Source organism: Argiope bruennichi, chromosome 8 (genome assembly GCF_947563725.1).
Source record: "Argiope bruennichi chromosome 8, qqArgBrue1.1, whole genome shotgun sequence".
Classification (NCBI taxonomy): Eukaryota; Metazoa; Arthropoda; class Arachnida; order Araneae; family Araneidae; genus Argiope; species Argiope bruennichi.
The window spans coordinates 77,119,012-77,137,834 of NC_079158.1; the positions used below are offsets into that span (position 1 = coordinate 77,119,012).

General features: G+C 27.4%; 1 protein-coding gene across 1 annotated transcript in view; it reads left to right on the forward strand.

Annotated features, from left to right (window-relative positions):
* LOC129980823 (uncharacterized) overlaps window positions 1–18,823 on the forward strand; it is a 603,477-nt gene that overhangs the window by 65,138 nt on the left and 519,516 nt on the right. The window contains exons 10-13 of the mRNA XM_056091226.1: window positions 3,100–3,229; window positions 4,546–4,577; window positions 11,376–11,561; window positions 17,004–18,032. Coding sequence (XP_055947201.1) covers window positions 3,100–3,229; window positions 4,546–4,577; window positions 11,376–11,561; window positions 17,004–18,032 — 1,377 coding nt within the window. The remainder of the gene's footprint in view (window positions 1–3,099; window positions 3,230–4,545; window positions 4,578–11,375; window positions 11,562–17,003; window positions 18,033–18,823) is intronic.

The window sequence follows — 18,823 nt, forward strand, 5'->3', positions numbered from 1 at the left end:
TTAAAAGTGTAACATTTGAAACATTAATCATTTAAATTTATTTCATTGTATTCATTTTATATAAATTTTTTATGCAGCATATTACACAAAGTAAAAACTTGGGTTTTGTTTTGCATCTTGCCAAGTATTTTGAAACTGATTTTGTGTTCATTTAATGTGTCGATTTTCGACATGAAAATAGTTTTTATCCTTAAGCTCTATTTTTATAAATTTAGTTCGGCTAAATGATAAAATATTTAAAATTTCAATAGAAGAATCACTAGAAAAACAAAACAACAACAGCAAAATATCAATGGCCATAATATTAATATTTGTTCAAGTGAAAAAAAGCCCTCTGTTGAATAAATAAACTATATGACACTATGACTTTGGCCACAATGAAGATTGAATCTATCAACATCAGTGTATAATTAGTATCGATGACTTAAAAAAAGGTTAAAAGGTTCCATTAAAAAGCAAAAGGAGCACATAAAATATTCTTTCTTCTTATATCTCTGAGATAACACAACCAAATAACATCACTGAATTAATCGGAACTTATTAGAGATAATACGGTTGCAGGAGAAAAAAACATTATTCATGAGAACTTCGTTGGGCGAGACAGAGTCATCTTGCCTCCATTGTTTACAGACTACAGCCTTGCGAAAGCTCCTGATTAATGATAGCTCTTAGACACAGGATAGAAAATGACAGGAATAAGCAGAAAAAAACTTAAAGCTGGAATTCTTTGTGATCATTCAATAAGACAGCTCAATAATGATCCTCGTTTCGTGAATTCCAGGAATGGAGCGAAATTAAAAATGTAGCTGTCAAGAACTTTCTGATCAACTAAAAGATTGAAAATTATTTTGGTTTAGCTAAAAGAATGCTTTGCAGTTTTTGAAACTTTTGTTTGTAATACAAGTATGTTTTTTGCTCTCAAAATCATTTAAGAAGTCTTTATGAAGATAATCGTAGTACTAGTGAACGATTATGGAGAAAGGTAAACAACTTCACTTGGACATAAGAGCATTAGAGGTCCGATACCAGTACAGATGGGATATTCATATGATGGCAAATTACTGTTGGAACCGGAATAATACAATAAAGAATCTTACAGAACTGAATAAAATAATTTTTATTTTTATTCGAATCTTCTAATTTCTAATTTTTAATTAAGTTTTTGCAGATTTATAAGAGTATTACTGTTTTTTTCAATTTCTATATTAATTTGTATAATTTATTTGGAAAAAAAGTTTTAAATCTGGCGCTGATCAACCAAGCTGAATTAAATGTATTGATTGAATAATAATATTGCCATTGCTTGAAAACAAGAGCTGGCAGGCAAGAGTTAAAAATTATTTTTATTTTCAATTCATGAAATAAACAGAAAATTCGTTAAAAATCACTGGTATTTATATTTTTGCCGATGTAATATACTTAAAAAAATTAGTTCTTAAAAATAAAAGTCCAGATGCGAAAAAAGTAGGAATTCTAAAAAAGTATTAGATTTATTATTCTTTTTTATTATATTTTTTAGTTTTTATTGTTAGACGCATTAGTGGTAGAATTATTTTTAAAAATGAAGCATTATTTTTTTTCCTAAATGTAATTTATTTTCGAAGAAAAATAAAGAACAAGAAAATGGTGCCATCCAAACAACTGTTTAATCGTATAACTGCTTTAAGATAATATTTAGAAATTTTACGAATGCTCTTTTTTTATGCAGTCTCCTGATGGAATACTAAAATACAAGTTAATAAAAGCTCTTTTCCAGGGATTACAAAGAATCATTTATAATATATAAGTATTATTTTTATACATAATAAGTACAAAATAAAGAACCCTTCATGATATCATATTCATATTTAATATATTTGGAGAAAATTTACAAATAAAAATTTTCTATAAAAATACGCTTTTTGAATTTCTGAATGCGTATGTGATTGGTCCATCTTCAAAATGCTAGTCATTAAATGAATTGAACTGAATCTACATTGGAAACTGAAGCAGAAATTAAAAATTTGTGATGTTATGGCACAGCGTAAGATAACATGTTTGCATGTTGCACGTTTGATGGCATAATGTGAGTTATGTTGATTAATTCCATACAAATCGTCTGCTAATTTTTTTTTATATTCGAAAATTAACAAATTAAATGATATCGACTTTAAATGAAAAATTAAAAGATATTTAATTATTATTACCATTTTAAATGATATCGACTATTAATTATTGTTACCAAATTAAATGATATCTACTATTAAGTATTGTTACCATATAAAATACTATTAACTATTCTAACCAAATTAAATGATGTCGATTATTCTGTCACCAAATTAAATGATATCGACTATCAGTTATTGTTACTTAAGACTCTAAATTATTGATACCTAATTAAATAAAGAAGACTTTTAATTATTGTTACGAAATTAAATGATATCGATTATTAATTATAGTTACCAAATTAAATGATATCTACTATTAAGTATTGTTACCATATAAAATGATATTCACTATTAACTATTCTAACCAAATTAAATGATGTCGATTATTCTGTCACCAAATTAAATGATATCGACTATCAATTATTGTTACTTAAGACTCTAAATTATTGATACCTAATTAAATAAAGAAGACTTTTAATTATTGTTAGCAAATTGTCGATTATTAATTATAGTTACCAAATTAAATTATACCGATTATTAATTACTGTTACCAAATAAAACGATATCGATTATTAATTATTGTTACCATATTAACTGATATTGAATATTAATTACTGTTACAAAATTAAACGATATCGATTATTAATTATTGTTACCATATTAATTGATACCGAAAATTAATTATTGTTACAAAATTAAATGATATCGATTATTAATTATTGTTACAAAATTAAATGATATCGACTATTAATTATTGTTACAAAATTAAATTTTATCGACTATTGATTATTGTTACAAAATTAAATGATATCGACTATTAGATATATTATCACATTGGCAAAAGCCTCAATATATTGCACTACTGACTAATATTTAGGTTTGAGTTCAATGAAGCTATTATTTTAACTTGATGCTAAAAAAATATTCCTTCATATTTGTCTTTTGTTTTTAGTACTGGGCTCTTTTGCTTTCGGATTGCCTGATTCTCGCCAGAAGAACTGAGCAAGGAGTTCTTTTGGTTTTGGATGAGCCTGTTATGCTCAGATCAATATATCAAGTCACATTTGATGTTATGAAATGTGGTAAGGGAAAAAGTGTATTTTGATCTGTTAGAGAAGTAATGTTCGACAACAAAACAAAACAAAATTAATTATGCATGAAATGATTTCAATAAATTTTTTTAAAAAAATAAATCGAAAAAATTTTATGTTTTATATAAATACAGAACTAAGAATGTTATGAAATCGTTTTTTCTTCTCTGCCTTTTACAAAAGATTCCAATTTTGGTACAAAAATGAAATGCAATTTTCCTTCTGCCTTTAAAAATCAGTCAGTAAAAAAAAAACCCGCTGTGAATGAATAGAATATTATAAAGTCTTACAACTTTGTTGTATTTTCATTCAAAATCTTCCATAAAATTAAATTTTTTGCAATATATTTAAATTTAAGAATAACTTTTTTAATGTTTATTCTTTGATTAAAAAATGAAATGATAAAAAAATACACAATTAATCTTGGGGATTTAATTATATATCTCTGCCATTCTGCCAATTATTCTGTATCTCTGCGTTAGATCTAATTAAGGGGTTTAAAAATCTGATTCATAATTCATCTTTTAATTATGATTATACAACTTTTTGTAACTCGAAAAATGGTGAAATATTTTGATTGAAATTGTTGTTATTCAATAGGTACTATCTTCCTCTAATGGAAATTTCTTTGTTCTTAATCTTTTTGCTATGGAATTTTGTTCATAATTTGTTAAATAATTTTAAAGTTTTTTCCCATTTTACTTCCTTTTTGTTTTGGCAATGAATTCAATTATTTTTTTATTTAATCTTGTAAATTTTATTGCATTCTGGAAGTAACATCTAATACGTCGTTTATTTTTAAACTTTTACAAGAAATAAAACTAGATAAATCATTGGTTTGAAATATTATTTTTCATATTTTATCATTGAATTACTCGATCAGATATGCAAATATAACAATAATAATGGCATAATTTTGTAAGTAAAAAACATTTAAAATCATTAAATTCCTTATTGAAATCAATATGAATCCCAGTTTAAAATAAATTAGTTTACTTTTTAGGAAATAAAATTTAAGGTATACTGAAAAACTTATCTTCCGTTAAAAATGATCAAAACTTAATTTCCGTTAAAAGTGTTCAAAACTTAATTTACGTTAAAAGTGTTCAAAACTTAATTTCCGTTAAAAGTGTTCAAAACTTAATTTCCGTTAAAAATGCTAATTCTTAAAAAAATATGTTAAAAACTTTGTTAAACATATATTTTGATTAATACGTTTAATTATATGTATTTTAAAAATATATTTAAACATCCTTTTAAACATATATATTTTTGACTGTTACATCTTAATGGCTTTTATTTTTTAGATACAGAATTCAGGATCTTATTTGCTGTGCCGGTAAGTGTGATTTTAATTTGGAGAAAAGAAATTTCAATAAGCTCTATTATTGAAATCTATTTCTACTTTATTTCTATATTATACTTTAATAAAATGTATCATTTTGGTTTGTTTAATAATGTTAGTTTATAAATAAATATTAATAGAGGAATATATATTTCATTCGTACATTAGTATATTTTTTGAATTAATCATCAAATATTAATTCTTCTTCTAATAATAGTAATTTTTTAAAACAAAATTTTTAAATGCAAATAGAGTTAATCTTTTAATATATTTTTCCTGCGTAATATAAACACTTTGTAGTGTATATTAGATGCATTTTTTTCATGACTAGATATACTGCAATTAAACTTTAAAAAGTAAAAGTTGATGAATATCTGCGCATATATAAATGAAAAGTTAAAAAAAAAAGAATGTATTGTTTATAACTTGGCAATTTTCTTGTACAACAATTATAGAAATTATCTCAGATTCTTTAAGAAAAGAAAATACGGCAATGTGCGGCTTTTCAATCAGTTAAAACTGGGTAGGAAATACACTGATTAAAACAAAATAATAAAAAATAAGAGTTTAAATATTGAATTAAATATTAAATATGTAATTACAAATAGCCTTCACTGCTAAAAATGGTTTTGCAAAAATTCGAAAGTAGTTTTTGAATTTAACTATTTTGGAAGAAATAATTAGTTTTGCATGAACGTTTGATGCATCATTTTGATGCTTAAAAATTTTCAAATTAAATTATAGATGAAAATATTCCCATACTTAAATTTTTAAGACAATTTTGAAATTCTTAAATAACATATAAAAGTACATAGATAAAAGGAGGAAACAAATTCATCAAAAGTAAAAAAAGGATCAATTTGTTTATTGAGTTTAATGCAATAATATTTTATTCGAAATTATATTATTTGTTTACCAAAATGAAAAATTCTAATCATGCTTATTTATTTACACTAGTCGAGTTTACAAAGAAGAGTTTATATCCGATACTACTTTATTCTCTATTTTTTCTGAGAGAATAAATTATAATTCTAAATATTTTATTTTAAAATCTTAATTAAGAAAATTAGCTCAGTGTTCAATAAGTTTAAAGTTACTCATGCAAGTGGAAAACATATAAATATTTATTCAGTTTATTTTAAATCTCAAAGGAGAGAAAAAATAAACAATAACATTGGAATGTGGGAAAATTTACGCTTGAAGAAACTTAAAGCAACTGACAATATTAAAATTCAGCAGCAGTTTTATACCGAATACTTACATCATTATAATTTCAAAATTAAAATGAAAAAATACATAATTTTCGATAAAATTAATTTATAGAATCTCATTTAGTAAATAATTTAGGTTAAATGTGATTTCGAAGTCATTAAAATATGATAAAAGTAGTTAATGAATTGAAAACTATTATCGTTTTGCCATAATATTAACAAAATTAAAATTAAAAAAAATTCTCACATTTGATACAATATTTTTTTAGGAAAAACTCTTCATTTTTTAAACTAAATTAGTAAATAAAATGAGCAAAAAAAGAACATATGAAGAACTAAAGAAAAGTCGTGTTTAATTTGCTCAAAACAAAGGCTCTTCGGTATATATATATATATATATATATATATATATATATATATATATATATATATATATATATATATATATATATATATATATATAAATGTTTATTCATTAAATACAGCTACCATTGTTGAAAAGAAAGAAAAATTGAAAAAACAAAATTCACTAGTATTACTCCTAAGTAATTTTAGAATAAATTATTTAAATTTTGATTTGAATAATTTACTTTCCGAAATGAAATAAAAAATGAAATCCAATACTAAAATTTATTCATTTTTTTTAAAATATAACTTACATAATTATTTAAATTAATTTATATTTCATATTTCAAGATCATTTTTATAACAAAAATCTGAAATCTAGTATAAAAATAAATAATCAATGACACAAAAATTTTGAAATTTTTATTTTGTTCTAGAATTTGCTTCTTTTCACATTTTCTAAATAAATGAAAAGGGACTAATAAATCTGAAACATTATTAATTAGAAATATTCTGTGGTAAAGAGTATGAATATTTTTTTCATTCTGTAAATATTAAAGTCATAGTTTATAAACAATTTTAAATTCTACTATAACTGTTAACTTGATGCAATTTGGCACACAATAATTTCTAGCTTGACATAATTTCGAATTCTATTTAAAATACTAAATAAATTATAATTTAACAGGGCTGTCTAGTAATGACACATTCCACCAAGCATACATGGCACCTATTACAGAGCTTATCGCATGCACCATACTGATCTCATATTGTGATTATCTCTAAATACTCCAATTAATGCTTTTAACTTATGATCTCGCAAACATGGTGTCATTCACCTTCTAATATATAGATTCATTATATTAAACAGTCATTATCTGCACAATTAGCTTAATCTGTAATCGATACAGTGGGCGTATAGATACGCGATCTTGTCTGTGTTGAAAAGCAGTCATGGAATTTATTCGATTTTAGCCAAAAGTTTGACAGCTTGCCATTGAACTATTTCAACAGCAAACCTGGCTATTGTCATCAGAAAGGGCGTTAAACTCTACCAAACGTATCAATATCGAGTCTAGTACACGTGGCCACAAGAATTACAGTGTTCTGTTGGGTCAATCAATCTCGCTTTGTCTAGTGACTCAAAGGTAACAATTTGTCCTTAGACCAAGGGAAATTAATCATATTGTAATGAAATTTCAAAACTTAGGTATTCTTTAATAGCTCACCTTAAGTACATTAAGAAAGTTTATGTTTGGAATTACTTTTTAGTTGATTAATGAATCATACATACTAATAGATATTAAGCTAATTATCCGCAATATTATTCTGTTAAATTCCTATTTAATTAAATATAGGAAAATGGTAATTAAATATAAGTAAATTTATCATGATTAAAAAGAAAATTTTTATTATTCGTTTACGAATGATTCCATGTAATTGAATTTATTAAAAAATTTTAATACGATTTACAGATTTTATATATCCTTTTGAAAATGCATAGTAGTTTTATTGATTTAATACCGTAGAGAATGTTTATGCTTTTTATGTCTTCTTAATTGATTTACCAATTATAGTAATAAAAATATGCAATTCACTCATAATATACTCTATTAAATTTATTTTTAGTCCAATATACCTAAGAATGAATAATATGAATAATGTAAATTACAAATATTATGGTAAATTATATATATATATATATATATTGTTACGAATCTGTGATGCGGCTTCCCAGCATAGTTGGTTCCATCCTCAGAAAGATTGTTTTACAGTCATCTGTATTGGAAGGAGTCCGGGTGTCGCTTCGGAGGTCCCAGAGCTTGGCGACAAACTTGGCGATGAACTTGGCGACTTTGGCGCCAAAATAGATTATACCCGAAACATCGAGAATTTTCCCGATCCGTCCATTAGGAACCAAGATACACCTCGAACGTTCCTGATTGTTTGAGAGGCTTCTAGCCCCGCCTCCTCCTGAGACCCATAAAAGGAGGCAGCCGCAGCTGCCAGAGGAGTGTCGTCGGAATCGACGGTGAAGAACTGGTCTTCCAGGGATTAGCAGAGCTGCAACGGAGTCAAGCTAGTGCTGAACTAAGCTGTGCGCTACTGTCTGCAGTAGAGTCTTGTTGTGTGCTGCTGTTTGCACGTCTCGCGGCTGAAGATAATTGTCTTCTCTGTGCTGTATATAGTTGTCGTCTTTTTGCTGTCCTGTGTGTGTTCGTGTAAATAAACGTCGTTGTTTTAGTTTCTACTGCCGCCTGCTGATTGAGCGTTCTCCACACCATATAACTTCCACTATCCAGATGAACCCGGGAAATTTCGGAACAATATATATATATATATATATATATATATATATATATATATATATATATATATATATATATATATATTATAATTTGTGATAGTTCATATACGTTTGAAGACTTTTTACATGATTAACAAATCACATTAATAAACAGTTAGCACTTTATCAAAAATGCTATTCCAAAAAAGTTCATTTTAATTTTTTGTAAAGTAACTGTGTTAGCAGCGATTATCCGGAATTCCAACAGGATTTGATTATGAGATTCATATCATAGCTACTGCATACTATATTATATAGATATTATAGTCAACTGAAGCTGATTTAATGACTATGATTGCGAAATATAGTATATAACAGATCATTGTGCAACAATGAATTATATAAAAATTTATTCTAAACATTTTTTTTATATTCTCTTGAAAAATCATATTTTATTACATTAGTTACAGGCTGCTTCTAGCTTCTATTCTAAAATTTGTCGCAAGTCTAAGAAATTCCTGCTTTAATAGAACATGTTATAACTTTAAAGTTATATTAATGATATTTAGAACTATCTGCATAAATTTTTTACGATTTTATTTAAATGGCAAAGAGCATGAATAAATATATTCATTAAGAGTTTTTATTTTTGTCTATTGCTCTTTTTGGGACATTTCAGAATTCTTTGAAAGGGAATTAGAGCTCATTTCTCTGAATAGGAAAATTGATCTTCAGAGAAGAAATGTTGCATTCAGCTGTAAACATTTAAAAACTTATGATTTACAAAATGTTTTGAAATTTGAAAATTTCCAGTTGAACGATAAAAAGAACTGTAAACTTCTTCATGTTCAAAAATTACTCTTTAACAAATGTATTGTATCAGAGGATATAAACAAAATAATTTCTCCGAATATCCTTTCATTTAATGTTTCTAAGAAGTCCGTTTAAAATAAGTTGGAAACATGAGTATCCTAATCCATATTCTCTTTAAAAGTATTTTCTTACTTAATGTATATATTCCAATCAATGAGGATTTAAGTATAAAGCGCATTTTTCTTATTAAAATGTGGACTTTTCTGGAAATTTATAGAAAAAATTCTTTTATATTTATTTTAAATTTTCTTTAATATATTTAAATTTAACTGAAACGCTAATGTATTTCATTTGGTATAAAATGTTCAGAAAGCGATTTTAATGCTTATTAAAAAATTAATTCTGCCTTTTAAAACAAAGTATAGCAAACAATTTATTATTTCGTAGAATTTTATGCTAACTTTTTTATGTTTCCATCTATAACGTTTCTTCATATTTATTTTTAATTTGTTTATGAAGATGGAATTTTATATTCGATTTTTAACTTCCTTTTGAAATAGCTGGAGCACATGAATCATTAACTATTGTATGTATTCGAGACTATATAGCATTTTAATTTTTTTAAAACTATAATACAAATTAATCCTTTGATTTTAATTTGATACCATTTGAGAAGTTAAGTAGTAACTAGTAACTAACTTGTTAAAAATTTGTTGCCAGATACCATTACATTTGTAATACTCAATTTAAAAATAGAATGGCTAAAAACTGTAGAAAAATAAATTATAAATAAAAGTTAAAATATTTAGAAAACGACTTTTATTAGTGTACTAACGAGTGGAAAATCATTTTTCATCAAATCTCTCTATGTGAAAAAAATATTGCAAATGTAAGAAAAAGCAAAACACGTATATTTCTCCATCATAAGAAGCTTCAAGTTTTCCCATTTTAATTAATTAATATTTCGAAATCTTTAAATAAACAATTTATTTAACGTCAGCATTTGACAAAGATATGTAAAGGTTGCTTTTAAATTCCACTCTAAACTTTGACAACATGTATCGATCGGGGGCGGCACGAGGTATTTCTAGGCCACTTTTTAAGCAATTAAATTTTAATTAAAATATTAATAATACCAGAAAATGGTCGCATGAACGCATCTTGATCTCAGATACTTAACAGTTCTTTGATTTGATAATTGATGTAATTATTAACATCGAAGTTTAATAAATTATTCATAATTTAGTATCTGGATTTAGCATATTACGTGAAATGAAAACTTAATTAATGAGCTAGAAAACAGCTAAAAAAAGACTTATGATATGCTAATAAAACATGTCAAGATTTTAAAAGTATTTATTAGAAAAATTAAGTAAAGCAATTCAGGAAATCATAACAATTTTAAAATATTCTTGAAAATTAATTTACTATGTTAACGTATTAAAAATATTTATTTTATGTAATAAAAAGTAAAATCGATTGAAGAAAAAAACGTAATTTTAACACTGGCAAAAGTGGGTAAATAATTAATGTGATTAAACAATAAAATTAATTTTATTAATTTATTAATTTAATTTAATTTAATTTTCGACGAAAAATTATACAAATTTCGTTTATATTAATTTTGAAAGATTGATTAAAAATAAGAAAAGAATTTTTTTATAGTAAATATTATTGGTATCATAAAACATTATGTTTTTTATTTTAATATAGTATAAAAACAGATTTTGTGCGACGATATGTTCCAAAGTTGAGGCATAAAACGTTTTATCCCCTTCCCATTAGAGAGTAGAAAAATTCTTATTAACTCAATTATTTCTCCTAAAGGCCAAATTTCGTTTAAATTTATCAAGAAATATGAAATCAAACGAAGAAAAGGAAATGAACCTTCATATAGAAAGCTAGATAAATGTAATTAAAATTTACAGAATTTCTGTCAGTTTCTCCGATTAACGACTTTGTTTTCATTTCCAAATTGTAAGAGTGAACTGTATTCCATATTTTAGTAAACTATTAAAATCGTATCTTTTAATTTTTTTTCTTTCTATCAATAATTATTTTTAAATTTAAAATGCTAAGGAACATACAAGAATTTTCCATTTTCATTTCATTTCATTTTTTTTTTTTTTTTTTTAGAATCTACACAAATCTGCAGAAAAACGGAATCAGTGGACCACATGGATACTGCGAACGCCATGCCCTGGGGTGAAGCTTCTATGGCAAGCCATTCTTACTCATCAGTTGTCAATGTACAGCACAGAGGCTTTAAGTCAAGGAAAGAAAACCAGTTTCGTACATGCAAAACCTTCTTTAGTACTCCGAGTAAGTTGAATTATTTTTATTTGTAAACTTCAGAAAATCATGCCATATGTCTGCTCATATCATTAAGGTATAAATAATGAATATTCTAGCTGACCGTCTTCGGTGATCAACTTGTTTCCAAGTTTATTGAATTTTAGGCGTTGAACTATTAATAAAGAAGGATTTTTTAAATTTCAGCTTTTTATTTGTTAAGTCTGGAAAACATGAATCTAATTGAATCAATCTACTGCAAATTATTGTGAGTGCAACTTAAAAAGTGTGCTTACTCCGAAATAAAAGCGGAAATGAAAATCCTTCCTGCGTTAAGTTGTTGTCTGAAGAAAGCACTTTTTTTAATCTTAACACTCGCAAGAGCATGCAATTGAATGATTAATGGATGAATTTGAACTGCATTATAAATTCAAATATACAGTTATATGTTGAGATTCAAATTTTTAAAAAATGGTAAAAACGAGGAAAGAAATTTTACGGAATTGAAAACAATGGTATTAAAAAGATCTGATAGTAAAATATAGAAATCATTTTGTGAGATAGTGTAATTTGGAAGATATGGATATCAATTTCTTTTGGCAAATCATAGCAATTACTTATTTGGTGAAAATTACCATATTCACACGTACAATTCACACCTGATATTCGGACCATCTATCTAATTAGATGTCCCCTTTTTGCTATTCTTTGCTATCTAGATAGATGGTTCTAAATTCGATAATATAATCAGATAAATGGTTTCTACATTTAGATAACAGGTATGAATCACAGGTGAATCATATGTAGTTTGCGTCTTAAGCCTATTTTCATAATCTATTAAATCTTCTAACTGATACCTACTTTCATCATCTTGATATTTAAAAATTCTTTTCCTCTCAGTGAATGTAGATTTCCACCAGTTCTATTCCGAGAATTTCTAATAATCATTTGCAGTTCCAATAATTAGTTTAGCAAAGCATTTAATTATGCGCAATTGTAAAAAGTTCAATGAAATGGTTTGAAGCATTCGTATGGCATTTGTTAACATCTGATTGCTCCATTTCTTAGTAGTGTTTTAGCTTATATATTTATATATATATGTAAGCATTATTTTGGTTGAAGGAGAAAGCAGTTTTGAAGCAGTGAAAAGACTTTTTACATTTTTAAATTCATTTTAATCCATCGGGAAAGCATAATTATTTACAAGCAGAGACGCGGGCAAGACACGTCCGCCACAGCGCGACACAAAAGCAGAAGTCGAAAAAGAACGAAATAAATTATCCCTAGTCTTATATAACCTGAGATTTTGATAAGGAAAATATTTCTTCATAGTGCTAATATGTTAATAAGATTACGATTAGGATTTCTGATGCATGTCAATCACAAGTAAGGGAAACTCAGGGATCTTTTAAAAAGAATGTGCTTACTCGACATTTTTCTACCACTTCACGCGGAGTGTGGGAAAGTTAGGCTTTTAGCCGATTCAGCAATTTTATAAAGCTTCTGTTGAATTAATTCAGCAGAGACAGTGAAATTGGATCACGAAATAATAGAATATTTTAGAATGAAGTTACTATGGGCTAAATTAAGATAAAACCTTGGAAATTAATTAAATTGAAATTAAAGTTTAACACACACACACACACACACACACACACACACACACACACACACACACACACACACACACACACACACACACATATAACCAAATTAGTAAAAATGTAAAAATACCAAGTTAATATTAGCAAAAAGAATAAATATAGAATCAAAAAGTAAGAAAATAGAATCCGGCCTAAAGATTTTCTCGAGAGTCACCCTCAGGCAGGGATTCAAACAAGAGATTTTTTTCTGTGAGGGGTCTGACTTTTGTCCAACAATATTGACCCCTCGACCCTTGAGAAAGTATTCAGGCCGGATTCTTATTTTCTTCCTTTTTGATTATAATTATTCTTTTTGCTAATATTAAATTGGTATTTTTACTAATTTGGTAAAGTTTATCTGTGTTTTAGCAGTAGCAGCATTAGCGCTCTCTAAATAGAATTGTAACTTTTTTAGTTTGATTCAGAAATAATTTGTAATTTTAATGAATTTCATAATACATATATTTTTGATTTTCTTATATTATATATATATATATATATATATTGTCTCGAAATTCCGAATAATTTAATTTCTATAGAGCCTTCTGCGTCTAAAATATTCGTTGAGTTTATTTGAAAATGCCTGTCTAACAGTCTGCATCGAAATGATACAACAAAACACAAACTAACTTCTAGTTTAATTTAGTTGAGTTGAGTTGCATTAGAATCGCATTCAGAAGGAACATAAAGGCTCTTTTGAGACGGATTTCGTAATATTGAACATAGTCTGATGGAGAGGGCGACGGATATGTTGATACATTCCCCTAAGAATTGTATGGCTTTTCCTAAATATATACTATGTAAGTATTAATTAATTTATAACTTTGAATTGAAATAACTTTTTAAAACTTCACTAAATGTTATTTCAAATTCATAAAATGAAACTAGGCATGTAAGAAATTGTTAAATGTCATTTCAATCTTTTTTAAACATGCCTTCCAAATCATTATATTCAACATTAGATGACATTTTTATTGCTGAAAGTAATTGAAAAATTATCTTTAATAGTAAAAAAATAACTCAGTAAAGTAACAGTAGATTATGTCGCAAGAAAATCTGATAGTTTTGGAAGCACTCAATAAAATTTTAAGGGAAAAAATTTCCTTTTGTGACTATGTTGTGTCATTCCCTATTACGATTAAAATTATAGATTATTTAAAATTTACATTGCATATTATTTGCCTCACTCTACTATGAAAAAATATCTAAAAAATATTAACGATAAATTTGCATAGATATTTCGCTAGCATATTGTCATTAACTTGCATGAAAATATATTTTTTAATGATTATTTTTATTTAATGGAGCATTAATTCTTATTAAAAATATTCATTTAAAGTCCCTCTCTCTCACACACCCACACCCAAAAAGATCACACACACACACATGCGTGTTTCAGAACGAACAGTTAGAAATGTTGGATCATATTCTTTTATATATATATATATATTGCCGGCGTTTTGGCATAGGGGTAGCGCGTCTTCCCCGTGATCTGGGCGTCCCGGTTTGGGCATGGTTGTTCTTCTGTTGTTCTATCTGTGAGATGTGTGAATGTGCCCTCCTGTAAAAAGGGGTTGTGCAAGCGAATGAATGATGCGTGAGTGGCAAAGTCGTACTCTTGGCCCTAGTTGGCGCTGCTATAAAAAATAAGAGACGTTCCCCCTCAGGCTTAAATCGCTGTCTTCGTAACAGCGGGCTTGTCAGTGGCAAGTGCCATAAGAAACAAACAAACAAACAATATATATATATATATATATATATATATATATACTTTATTTCGACCATTCCTTAAAGTGCAGAAAAATATTAATATGGCTGCCTTTGAAACATCATTAATGGTTATTTCTCTTTCATTTAACTTCATTTATATTTGAATAGCAGTAGCAGAAGTTACAGGAAATAGTGCCGGCGTCCTGGCATAGAGGGAGCGCGTCTTCCCCGAGATCTGGGCGTCCCGGGTTCGAGTCCCGGTTTGGGCATGTTTGTTCATCGGTTGTTCTATCTGTGAGATGTATGAGTGTGCCCTCCTGTAAAAAGGGGTTGTGCAAGCGAATGAGTGATGCGTGAGTAGCAAAGTCGTACTCTTGGCCCTAGTCGGCGCTACTATAAAAATAAGAGACGCTCCCCCTCCGGCTTAAATCGCTGTCTTCGTAACAGCTGGCTTATCCGTGGTAAGTGCCATAAGAAACAACAACAACAGCAAATAGTAACTCTCTCACGATGGCCTGAATGAGAATTCTATTAGCTGGTACGGAACTAAAAATGTCGATATCTTAGGGATCACGAACTTTTTTCACTGTTGCTATTACTGTCAAATGGGAAACAGAACTTTTAGTTATATCATTGTTTTCATTAATTATAAAAATGCATGGTTTTGATGGGTTCTCTGTTTCTGTTTGTCGACTCATCGTCCATTCTAATATAAAATACATATTATTAATGTCATCGTTGCATCTCTTTATATTTATTAGCGTGGATGCTTTTCTCGATTTTTAAAGTTATGTGGCAGCATAATAAATATACAATTCACAGATGATAAAAATCTTATTTATTCTTGAGTACGTCCCTAGGCCCTCTTTTATTATTGCAATTCTCTATTGTTAGATTTTGTTAAATATTTGTTTTTATTTCCCTTTTGATATTTCAGACATATCAACCATTTCTCATGTTGCAAGAAGCCTCACATTTAAAAACTGATGATATATAGGATTAAATCAAGAAGACTCTGAGAGATAATTTTGGATTTAATAGAAATAAAAATTTTTAGAAATAAATTTTTTTATATGTACACAAAACATGTTCGAGATATTCTCCGTATTTAAATATGTCGTGCTTTAAGAGCGGGAAATGAAAAAAGAAAGCATAAGGTGTACATACACACTTGAAACTTCGAAAATCGTTCAAAATATCGAATATTTTTTATTACTTTAAAATGTTCTCTGATCCGTTAGCTTTCAAACGATACTAAGGGTTTGTCAATATGCGGAATATGTCTCGAGTTATAATTATTTTTCTTGAGGTACTTTCACTAAAAACTCTAGTTTCGGTTTTTTTAAACTCATTTTATGAAGAATGATATTTTTCCACTATGTTGCTTCATTCAAACAATCATAACTCAACAAGAAATGAACCAAATACAATTATTTATATATCAAAATAATCTGTATGAAATAGCGGATGTTTTGTGCCACAATCAAAGTTATATTTATATAAATAAATTTTAATAGCTATTTAAAAGTTAAAATTACAGAAATATTCTCGCTTTATCTATTCATCGTTGATGAAAAAATTGTTAAAAAAACTATATATTTTTATAACTTGATTGATGCAGACAATATGAAGACTAATATTAGATATAATTTTCAAGTAAAATTGTGTGTCTGTACAAATTAGAATTTACGATATCATGTTTCAAACAATATGCTAATTAGCTCATTAAATATTAATGAATTAATTAATAATTATTGTAATATGTTTTTTTTCACTGAAATGAGTTTAAACATATATTAATGACCTACTATAAAAAAACTGGATTTTTAAAGTTAAAATTAAAAAAAAAAATCTTCTAGTATGTACGTATACCTTACAAAAACATGAATTTAACTAAAATACTAAAGAAATCCATTTAATTCTGAATATTAAATAAAGCGATTGTTTAGGTGATACTTCAAAATATTTCGCGGAAATTTTTAGCGACTTAACTATATCAGCCGTAAAGACAAGACAGAATGCAATTTAAAATATCAAAATTCCGTTGTTTTTTATCTTAGTTTACAATAAAATATTTATTTTCTGTTATTTTCATATAACATAATTATCTTTTCTTTAGGGAGTGTTACCAAAAAGAAGTTCGAAATATGAAGAATCTTCATTTGTGATAGAAGGACCTCGTGCGAAAGCTTCATATTCGAAGAGGTCTGCTTTCTCCGATTCTGTGCTCACCGGGGGATCTGAAACATCAATAGATGAAAGCAATTTCCTGCTCAAAGCGGATGGAACAAAATGTGAAAAACTGGCCAGTTTTAAATTAGAGAAAGACGAAAAAGAAGGCAGTTATTTTTCACTGACAGAAGCTAAAGTAGGTCCTTTAAAATCCCACAAAAAAGGAGTTGTCAGATCGAAATCGTTTGGTAATGACTTCGATGACTCTATTCCATTTATTGACTGCGCAGAAGAAAGTAATTCTGGAACAGAATCCAATATCATATACATCCGTCAACCTAAGATCAAGAAAAGTTCTGGCACTGAAGAAATGACACCAGATAAGACGAATGAAAAACCAGAAGTCCCAGAACAAGCAGTAACTGATGTTAAACCATCTGTCCCAGATTATGAAAGTGCCAGTGCACCTGGTACACCAAAGACAACAGATAAATTGGTTCAGACAGACGATTCAGCTGAATCGCCAGGGACAGGGAGCTTGGGCAAGCGAACCCCTAAGAAAAGATTCCCAAGATTAGGAACATTTGAGAGAATTAAGCTTGAAAATAGGAAGGCTAATTCTGAAGATTTGCAAGAGACTAAGATATGCAAAACTCGTACTGGTACGTCTGCAAAGCATCGCAGGCAGATATCTAGTACAGTGTCCAAGGAAAAACTTTTGAAATCGGATTCAGCCTCTCCCATTCAAGATTCCAAAGAAATTTCAGAAAGCAAAGAATCAAGCCCAAGTGTTAAACAAAAACCAAGGAGATATTTCGGGCGTTTTTGGAAGAAAAGCACTAACACTTCTGGAGGTAATGATAGGAATGAAGAAGTTAGTGAGGTTACAGCGAAAGATTCCGAGTCCGCCCAGAAAACAGAAAATGAAATCCCTCCTGATGATGAAACTTCGAAACAAACTCCAAATTCATCTCCTGTAAGTTTGGATTAAATTTCAATTTTATATATTTATTTTTCTTCTATCCCTAAAATTTGAAACATTATCAGGATTGAAAGTAGCTGTAAAAAGTTTTAAAGAACAATTTAATTTAATTATAAAAATGTCTACCATTTAAAAATGTATTAAGATGAACAAGTTTAGCAAATAATGAATAACTGAGTTAATCATGAAGAATTACAGCCAATTTCATTGGTGTTATCGGTCTATATATAAAGTCTATCTATGAAAGACTGATATTGTCGAATAAGTAAGTAAAAAAATCTGCTGTGAAAGAGTTTTTGGACAGTCTTCGTTATTTTTAAACTGTAGATACTGATTAAAAAAAATTCAGAATTTTTTTCTGAACTTCTATGATATTACATAATTTTAAAAATACATTATTTACTACTGATTATATTTTTAACACTAATTTTCATTACAATTGTATCTACTATTAAAAGAACCGAGTTTGAGATTTTTAAAAACTTTTATTTATTTATTTATTATTTTCTTTTTCATTAAAAGAGCAGACCTGTTAAGAATAAGTATTTCCTATAGTTTCAGTAATTGCTATTAAAATAAATTTAAACGTAAATATCTGTAAAATATTTTTTATCACCTTTTATTGCGAAAAATATATTAATTTTAAAATTTAAATAAAAAATTATAACAGTGCTTATAAGATTATGGCAAAGTTTTGTCATCAAAATAATTAAAATATTTTTAAATTGTCTACTAACCTCCAGAAGTGTTCAGTTAACAATTGATTTATAATTACTTTCAACTGA